The sequence below is a fragment of the Musa acuminata genome, chromosome BXJ2-3 (genome assembly GCF_036884655.1).
Source record: "Musa acuminata AAA Group cultivar baxijiao chromosome BXJ2-3, Cavendish_Baxijiao_AAA, whole genome shotgun sequence".
NCBI lineage: Eukaryota > Viridiplantae > Streptophyta > Magnoliopsida > Zingiberales > Musaceae > Musa > Musa acuminata.
Genome location: NC_088340.1, coordinates 42,433,118 through 42,442,929, shown reverse-complemented (window position 1 = coordinate 42,442,929; position 9,812 = coordinate 42,433,118). Strand labels below are relative to the sequence as shown.

Genomic DNA, 9,812 nt, shown 5'->3' with positions numbered 1-9,812 from the left:
TTACCTAGCCATAAAATATAGATCGAGTCGATGAAAAAATCAGATGATAAAGGATGAAAAACAAAAATAAACGATTTAACAGGACTCAGATTATGACATAAACACCGTTATTACATACACAAGAAGAAGAAAAATAAAAAAATAAAAAATAAAATCGTAGGAGGGTTTAACAACACCATCACGACTTCCTTAGAAAAAAAATCCAAAATTTGCCAATAAAACAAAATTACAAAATTACCTCTGTCAATCAAAGTCGACCAGGGTTGACCAGTCAACTTCCTCTTCCTCCTCCGCAGGTGCTGCAATGAGCACGGTGACCGGCCGGCGACGGAGATCGGTGACCGGACTTCACGCCGGAGAAGAACTTGGTCGGATTTGGGTTCCTTCCTCAACCTTCACCTCGCTTCTTCTCTCCTTCGCTTCCCTCGCTGTTGTTCCCCAAAGCTCCATTTATAGGAGCAAGGGAAGGTGGAGGGCTCGCCGCCTGTGAGCGAAGAGGTGCGACTGCGGTTGCGGCGGACGACTTCGGCGACTGTGGGTGCGGGCCCACGGGGAGGCGGTGATGAAGACCGCGGTGAGGACTGCGAGCGCGAAACGCCCCCGCGTGCGGCGGTGCATTGTGTGAACGCAGGCGCGGGGAACGGCTGCGGCGACGAACGCAGGAGGGGCCGGTGAGAAGTCGACTTCGGTCAACATCCCCGGTTGGGTTGATTGGGTTCGAGCCAAATCAGACTCAATCTTTAGCACCCGAATGATTGGCATAAGAAGTTTATACTCATAAAATTTTTTGGACAAGTTTGCTTGGTTGAACACAAATTTTAATTTTTTAAAAAATAATTAATTTTCTTATAAAAATAATTTTATATTTTGTAATCATACTATGTGTATCTTTATCTAATTGAGCATACTAAGATACTTGAATTTTCTTTCTTTTGTTTCTTTTCTAAGAAAAATAACTGGAAAAAACAAACAATCTCAACAAAATGCAACTATATTTACTATTTCATTAGCAAACATTGCATGACAGACATTCTATTAAACAATATATTTTTTTTGCATATAATCTCAAGAAATACAATTCTTTATTGATTTTGGGAAAAAAGGGGAGTAAGAAAAGGAAGACATAGGATTGTGTTCGTGTAATTAATCTTTTAGTTGTCAGATATGTGTATATAACCTAAATTGTCTTGAAAGCAATGTGACACCGAAATGATGATGTATATGGAGATGTCGTAGCAACAATTACATGTAATGTATATAGACCATCTGTAGTGCTTATTGAAGTTAATTATGACAACACAATATGATAACAACATTGCATGCTAATATAAGAGGTGAAACACTTGATAGTTCATGTCATCGTTTGCCATTTGGATTTGAGCTTCGCAAGCTTAACTGCAAACTGAACGTAGATCCAGTCGCTGGCCTTGTCGATCCATCGGAAGAAAGCGAATCTGATGACCTGCTTCATGATGAGCGTGCCAGTAAACAGCCAAAAGCCAACCACAAATCCAACCACAATAACAATACTGGTGTACTCCAATAACCTTTCAAGCTTCTCATCATCTTCATTCTTTTCTTTAACTCGTGCGTCAGGTGGAGTTTGATAAACCGGGCAATCTGCCAGTGGCGTACCGCAGAGGTCTTTGTTACCCACTCGTCGGTATTTTTCTATTTTTAGATGATTTTAGATATTTTTTAAATCAAATTTGGATAGGTTCACGCTCAAATCCTATAAAACTATGTAACAATATTTAAAATAAAGAGTATACTTTTTCTTTTATTGTCTTAAGGAGCTCCCGATAAACTCTAAAAAAAGAATGCTCTTGGTAAAAAGTTAATTATGACTTATTTTCTAAGTAAATTATCTAAAAAATCTTTCATATATATATAAAAAAAAAAGTAAATGTTGATGTTTCCCGGCGAACACGTCAAAAAGATTTTCGGTGTTGAAAAGCATGGATATTGAATGATTGGATATGGGATGGAAGAGGTGAATTGCCACGAAAGATCTCCGCACCTTTAATTTCCACCTTCTATGTGGCGTGAGGTTGGAAAAAGTTATGTATGAGTGCATAAGGTCTAAACACTCATCCAAGCTTCTATCATGTGGCCAAGAAAGTCTTACATTTTGCTCAGCGCAAGTCAATCTGAATGAGACACATATGTCTCTTGGAGACTCCGATGCATGCACACTAGTCAACGTGAATGAGAGTTGACTGATTAATATGTGAGACTTGGGCATTTGATGAATAATGAAGATTTAGATGTGAAGAGTTTAATCGTGAAAGATTTATTAATGTTCCAATTTTGTTGACCAGTCGATAAGAGTCACATTTGTTCGATTATCATAAATGGAGTTTCAATTTGTTCATTAGTAATATAGTGTGGATATATTTTTTTCTTCGACGATAAGAGTACATGTCACTTCTTAATTGATTGTATATTATGTTTAACAATCTTATAGAGCTATCCTCCTTTCATATAACCTATGTCACAAGTTTAGTATGATGATAAAATAACTCAATTAAATGATCTTCATCAAAACTAAACCAAAGATATACTCGAGAATGCGTCTTAAATATATATGTTTGATAGTAGAGATAGTATGTAACTTAAGGAGTAATACCCTTAGAGCTTATCAATCAACGAATTATAAAACTAAGTCGAGGATATATTCGACAAGAGCCCTTCAACTCTTAAGATAGGGCTTATTAACTAATGAGTCTTCAAGGATTGAGTCTTTTATAGTTAAAATATGTAACTATCTCCATTTAGTGGATAGTTATTTTGTAATGAATATTACAAGAAATAAATTGATTAAATTAATTAGATAAAATAAAATAAATCTCATTCAACTCAAACCCGATTACTCTTAAACACCTTTCTACCTATATCTTAAAGGACTATCTTATAGATAAAACCTAATAATACACACCCACTTTAAGATCCTGATATGTTTAAGGCATGTATAGAACAATAAAATCATAACTGTAAAGGATTTTTTTTTGTAATGTTGTTCTTCAAGTAATTTGACAAGTAATTAATAGATATTTGCTATTCAATTATGTCTTAGGTTACTGGCATTCAATTTTTGATGTCCTCAATTCGAGATGATTTGGTAGGACACTAATTGACCATATTTAGACGTCAACATGTCACCAGCAAACAGAGTGTGACAGACCATTCTTTGAATATAGCATTCTTCTTTTATAAATGATCTAAAGAAATAGTGAGACTAGTAACACTCTGTTCTTGCAATTAACATTTTATTACATTGTTGTGGAAATTCAATGGTGACTCAAACAAAGGCTCAATTTACACCAAATTTGTAGTGGACGAAGAAAAAGAAACATCCATGGTGATAAAAGATTATTATATGTCGTCAGATGTAAGGTTGCAAAGTGCAAGAACCCAAACAAACTGATGGAAGAAACTATTTTGAAGGCCTTAGAAAGGGCCAACCTTGGAAGATGAGAAACATAATTGTTTTGTACGGACTCATTTGAATGGATCAATTTTATAAAGAATCACGTAAGGATGTCTTGAGACTTACGAAATCTTCATAGTGATATAGAACGATTAGCCAATAAAATCAATATCATTATCTTTCAACACAAATGAGGAGTCTATAATGACTTAGAGACGGATAACTAATTATGAAGCATTTTAATAGACAAGTAATGCCTTTGTCCTTCTTGTATGAGCAGTTTGATCCTTGAATGAATTTGCATTCCTTTTCAAGTTCAACAAACAAGCGGCAGTGTCTTCAAGGCAACGCAACGCCAAATGATCATACGTGACTCATAACACTACACAAATACATGGAATATTTATACATCGACAGTCTTAGCACTTAGCCACAGTTCAATTGATTCTTCGTCATTATTTTGGACTTCGGCTTTCAACTGCACGTACGTCGATCCTTATGCCTTGTTTCATGATGACTATACCCAATAGAAACCCCAAAAGCCAACTATGAATCCCATGACGATACTAGTAACATCTATGTTATTGTTTCAAGCTTATCACCATCATCATCTTCTTCTAGTTTGACTCCTGGATCATCTGCTTTTATTATAGGAACACCAAAACAGCTGCAAATTTGATAACTTATGCATAGCATTCCAATAACACCTAAAACAAAGCCCTGCATGTCCTGCAAAATGTGACTTCCAGGAAAAAGAAACAAAAAAAAAAAAAAATCCTACAGTTAAGAATATTGAAACAATCACCCGTAACATAAAATGTTGATCTGTCAAAAAAATCATTCAAGAAACATAGAATATCTTTCTTAAGATAATTATATAATCAAATGTCTCGAGCTTTAGCACCCGAATGATAGGAATAAGCAGTCTAAACTATGATAGACATGAATTTGAAAATATATTTATTAATAAAAATTTACCTCTAGAAAAAATTGATGGATAAATTTGTCGATGAAGACATGAATAAGCTGTCGATGAAGACAGCGGGCTGCGGCCGCGGGGAGGACAGCGAGCGTGAAACGCCCCCGCGTGCGGCGGTGCACTGTGTGAACGCAGGCGCGGGGAACGGCTGCGGCGAGGAACGCAGGTGGGGCCGGTGAGAAGTTGACTTCGGTCAACATCCCTAGTCGATTCGAATCGAGCCCGAATCCGACTCAACTTTGAGTCACTTCCCAAACTTATTTTGTGGCAGTGAAGGAAAATTATTTTGTGGTCATTAAATATGTTGAAGCAATTAACGTTTGTTGACCAAAAAAACTCAAGCAGGAATTCTGATTACCAAAGAAAATATTTGTTGAGATGGTTATTCAATTACCGAATGATAGGCATAAGAAGTTTATACTCTCATAAAAATTTTTTTGCTTTGTTGAACACAAATTTATTTTGAAAAAATAACTATGTTTCTTGTAAAATAGAATTCCTAAAAATTTAAGAATAATTTAAAGAAAGAGTCCCATGATCAAATTACATAGATTACTTAATGTTGGTATCTAACCTGATAAATTATTGTATGATATGTTTAAGTTTTACGAGTGATAGAGTCAACCAATTATCTTTTGTATTCGTAGTAATAGGCGACACTCATTCATATTTTCTAGATCGATGAATTTTAGTTTGAAAGACATCTGCTTGAGGGCCATTAAAGCTTAATTTTTAAAAAATTCTATAAGTTGTTCGTTCAAAATAATACTCAAGAACAATTTATTGCAAAATATATTGATGGCTTGTGAGTTATGATTTGAGATGAAGTGAAGGTGCAACAACTATAATGATTATTTGATGCTTATTAATTAGTGTTAAAAGTTAAAGCAAGACTCGTTAAAAGTGAAGCCAAGAAATATTTTAATATTCCTTTGTATTCATTCCTCCTCGACTTTATATTTTTTTATATTCAAAAACTAACGAAATAATAAAAATATATTCAAACTAACTCCGAGGACAATCTAATCACACTAGTAGTCACTTTTATACTTGCATCAAATATAAATAAGTATGATACTATATGAATGAGTATAAATAAACTAACACATGAGTCAACTTTGATGAAGATAAAGATGTTAATGAACAATTAAAAGTTATTAGAAAATCAACGGTGGGCGAGGAACCGAAGAGGAGGATGAGGTAGAAGAGCAAAAACTGGGTGGAGCTGATCCGGGAAACATCTTTGGTTAACTCGTGCTGTGGGGTTCGTAGCTTCAAATATGCCAATACATCCTATTTTAAAGACTCAGCTCAAATAAAAAGACGAAGTCATCGTTGACCTCTGTAAAGCAAATTCCATTAGAATCATTATTATGGAGCTAAGATTAATGATGAGTCTAAAGACCATGGCATAAAGGAGTTCATTTATCTTCTCAATTCCAGGATAACAAATAACTATTTGGCCACATGGTTCCAGACGCTAATTTTGTGCATCGCATAGTTTGAAAGCAACTAAAATTCCAATGATTATTTGATATGTTCATTCTCTCTCGTTTGTTGATCGTTCTTAAGCTTTTATTTTACCTTCCTTTTCATTACGCTTCCAAGGAATGGAATCCAAGAAAAGCTCTTACCAAGTCTTCGAAGCTTTGGAGCGGAAATGGTGTGGAATAGATGGGTGGAATGAAAGCGATGCATCGGACGCTTGTGGTAGATAAACTTTTCATGAGCCGTATCAGTGCACACAACTCGTTGGAGCAGCTGTTATGTGTTGACCAGAGTGTCATTATTTTTATACTGTTTGAATGTATCGAGAGTAATTACGTATTATTCCTAGTTAATTATCATTAGTATTTTAATCCATATAATTTAAAAAGTTACATTAGTATCCCTATAATTACGAAAGTAAAATATCTATTTTAATTCATATAATTTAAACAGTTATATTTGTATCCCTATGAAAGTGAAATATTTAGGTCCATTTATTCTAACATCGTTAGTAAACATAAAAATAAAAATAAAAAAATAATTTTAATATTTCAGTTGATGATGACGGATGACGTCGAAGATAGCAAATGATAGTGTCTCTAGGGGACGTGATTAGTTGTACGTCACTCATCAACTACGATTTTGATTCTGATATCAAATCCGGTTGAGTTTGACTCTCATAATTTAGAAATCAAAATTACTAGTTTGAAAGCCAATGTAAGATCTAAGGGTATAACCTTGAAATTACATATTGTAATAATGTCACATAAAACAAGGAAAATATTTATTACATTATTGTAGCCCTTGTGCTCGAAGAAGGATTAAAATTGTCCTACTATTTCTATCGTAATTCTGGTTCTGATATTGAAACTTGGTTTACTGACATTGTAGCAACCTTATCACCGTTCCCCATATAAAATGCAGGTTGTGAAGGAGCTCGGAGAGAGACAATTTCACTGTTGAGCATCACAACTATCGTCGACATAGTTGGCCTATCAGAAGGATCTTCCTGAACACATAATAGCCCAATTTGCACGCATCTTAACAGGTCGCTTCGTTGGTAGTGACCACCCAAGGCTGGATCGACTATCTCCAAGGCTGATCCGTCTTGCCATTTCTCCCATATCTGTGCAAAGGAAAAGATAACTTGAAACTCAACTCAAATGCATCACAAAAGTCGGAATTAGACTTCGGTAGTAATGCAAAGCCAATCAATGTGATTTGTGACTCCACTTGGTTACTCACATAGCTTAGAAGGACCTCAGTAACTTCTGGATTATGGGAACCATTGCTTTTTCTTCCTGTCAAAATCTCCAAAACCAGAACACCGAAGCTGAATACGTCTGACTTGATCGAAAACTTGCCTTGCATCACGTACTCCGGAGCCATGTATCCACTGCAGTGGAATTAAGATTGGTTAGGTAACGCAAATAATAGGTACACCATTGGACCAGTCCACTCACAAGGTTCCCATGACTCGATTGGTGGTGCCTTGAGTCTGGTCAATGTCAAAAAGCTTCGCTAAGCCGAAATCTGCGATCTTGGGGTTCATATCTGCATCTAACAAGACGTTGCTGGCTTTTAAATCTCGATGTATGATTTTTAGTTGAGATTCCTCGTGCAGATAAAGCAGGCCTCTAGCGATTCCACAGATGATCTTGTATCGAATTCCCCAAGTCAGCTGTTTGCCTCTTACAGCATCTGCTCCATAAAAAAGGAATCGAGGCAAAAACTTTTACTTCCAAACTTAATCATAAAGGTTTAGTTTTTCTTTCTTTTTTATTTTTTTGAACTGCAGATATCAAAGTTCTAAAGAAAGCACATTAAGAGCGTGAATTACCAAACAGAAATTTGTCCAGGCTTGAATTAGGCACGTATTCATACACAATCATCGTCTCTTCCTCCAAGCAAACGCCCAGAAGTTTTACAAGATTCCTGTGCTGGAGCTTAGCAACCAAAAGCAGCTCATTTTTAAGCTCTCCAAGTCCTTGCCCAGAGTTCAGCAGTCTCTTGACCGCTATCACTCGTCCGTCCGGCAGTAGTCCCTGCACAATACTTCACGATTAAGCGGAAGAATGGAAACAAGAGGACACTGAATTGGAAATAGGAGGAGAATATGGTGCGGATGTACCTTGTAAACTGCACCGAAACCACCTTTTCCAAGTTTATTCGCTTCGGCGAAGTCGACTGTTGCAACTCGAAGTGTAGGTAGACGAAATAGTAATGACTCAAACACTTGTGTGGCCTGCTCCGAGTCAGTTTGATCTATGACAAATTAAGCAGGCGATGTCAAGAATGTTAATTACAAATGGTTTTCCACAAGCACTAGCCGATTGCAACGAAGGAGACGGGACATCAGGAATAGATGAGTCTGTCACTCACAAGGTGATTTCACTGCCCGCTTCCTCGATCTCCTGTACCAAGTGCAAAATATGGAGATTAGCAGTATTGCGCTCACTGCGGATACCGAAATTGCTATAGTTGTTTTCTTCGTTTTTCCTGCACCATTGTGAATTGTATTAGCGGACACGCCAAAAACCCTTTTATTACGATAGCCATTCTTTTGCAGCACGGGTTATTCTATTTGCCCTGTCTTGATCGATCGTGTGTTGAATGGTAGATTAGAGCAAGTGGTATACTTTCCTAGGCTCTTATAGAATGAATGAGTGTCGCCTATTTGCCATGGATCTATGTATATAATTAATTAATTGAAAAGTTGATTGTGCTAAGGGTGCATCTTTACCTTCTTTCCCGGTTGGACAGACGGCAGGAAGGACTGTTGTTGCATTCGTCAATGGTGAAGGGAGCCATATGATGGGGCTGCCTTCGTAGAGGCGGGTAACTTCGAACCTTATATTGCACCTCACTCCCTGATTCCTAGCTCCCATTCGGCGCTGTGGGAGCCCCTGTAACACCCCTTTCAAGCACTGCCTGCAGTCACTCGTCGACATGTCCGGCGTGCATTGCGCCAGGCCATATATAGTTGGAACCGCCTGCGTCACGTTGAACGCTTGCCCGGTCGCGTACCTCTTCGTGGAGTTATACGCCGCCCAATCAGCCGTGCTGTCGAGCAACTCGTTCACCACCTCGTTGAACCGATCCGCTTCGTCGTTTACCGGAGTCGGGTTTGGCAAGGCAGCCGTCGGGTCGTTGTCTAAGGTACTGAGGAACGGCAGGTTGGAAAAGCGAAGGAGGCACTCTTCTTCCCAAACCACGGCATCCTTGTTGTAGGCACAGAGCCGGAGGATCTCCACCGTGACGTTGCGAAGGCAGGAACCGCACGTGGTGGCGTTAGTATCGCCACGACAAAGGACGAGGCCTTGAACTTGGTCGGGTATTCGTCCGACGGTGTCGGTGAAGAAGCCAGGAGCGGAACCATTGGAGACGAGGGAGGAGAGGAGGAGGTTGAGGTTGGACTCATACGTGCTGTTGGCAGTAAAGTTGCCGGCACTTGTGCTGCAAACTTGCCACCTGAAGGCAACGGTCGGAGAGGGGATGAAGAGGAGGATGAGGTAGAGGAGCAGAAACTGGGTGGAGCTGATCGAAGGAAACATGGTGGTGGTACTCTTTGGCTAATTACCGCGTGCTGTAGGACTTATGGTAGCATCAAATATGGAAACAGATATCTTCTTAAAGACGCCTAAAAGACAAGTCGCAATCTATTCTTAAGCATTTATTTTGTGCCCATTGTTATTTCATTGTTTCAGTGCGTCTTTTCGTTGTAGTGAAATCATGAATGTTGACTCATGTTCTTTTGTCCGAGCACTACAGCGTCATCCATTTTACAATCTAGCTGTCACGAAGGGGAATGGAAACCGTCAAAGTTAAACTAATGATAAAGATGTAAGAGTTGAATGATTCGTTAACATCATCGGAGATTTTGTTGACCAGTCAATCGGAAATACATTTAATCAA

At 38.1% G+C, this 9,812-nt stretch overlaps 1 protein-coding gene across 1 annotated transcript; it reads right to left on the bottom strand.

Annotated features, from left to right (window-relative positions):
- Positions 1-6,615: 6,615 nt before the first annotated feature.
- On the bottom strand, positions 6,616-9,484 carry LOC103974807 (cysteine-rich receptor-like protein kinase 6). Its single transcript, XM_065101258.1, has 7 exons — positions 8,641-9,484; positions 8,280-8,396; positions 8,029-8,162; positions 7,738-7,942; positions 7,361-7,598; positions 7,143-7,293; positions 6,616-7,023 (listed from the first exon to the last, which is right to left on the bottom strand). The coding sequence occupies exons 1-7, from the start codon at positions 9,449-9,451 to the stop codon at positions 6,739-6,741; spliced, it is 1,941 nt and encodes a 646-aa protein (XP_064957330.1). The 5' UTR covers positions 9,452-9,484; the 3' UTR covers positions 6,616-6,738.
- Positions 9,485-9,812: the final 328 nt, after the last annotated feature.

What these genes read in the sequence shown, in the direction of transcription:
- LOC103974807 (XM_065101258.1), bottom strand. Translation starts at nt 9,451, where the DNA reads ATGTTTCCTTCGATCAGCTCCACCCAGTTTCTGCTCCTCTACCTCATC. An exon ending in AATCGAGTCATGGGAACCTT is followed by an intron (nt 7,294 to 7,360) that starts GTGAGTGGACTG and finishes ATTCCACTGCAG; the next exon opens with TGGATACATGGCTCCGGAGT. An exon ending in CTGAGGTCCTTCTAAGCTAT is followed by an intron (nt 7,024 to 7,142) that starts GTGAGTAACCAA and finishes TCCTTTGCACAG; the next exon opens with ATATGGGAGAAATGGCAAGA.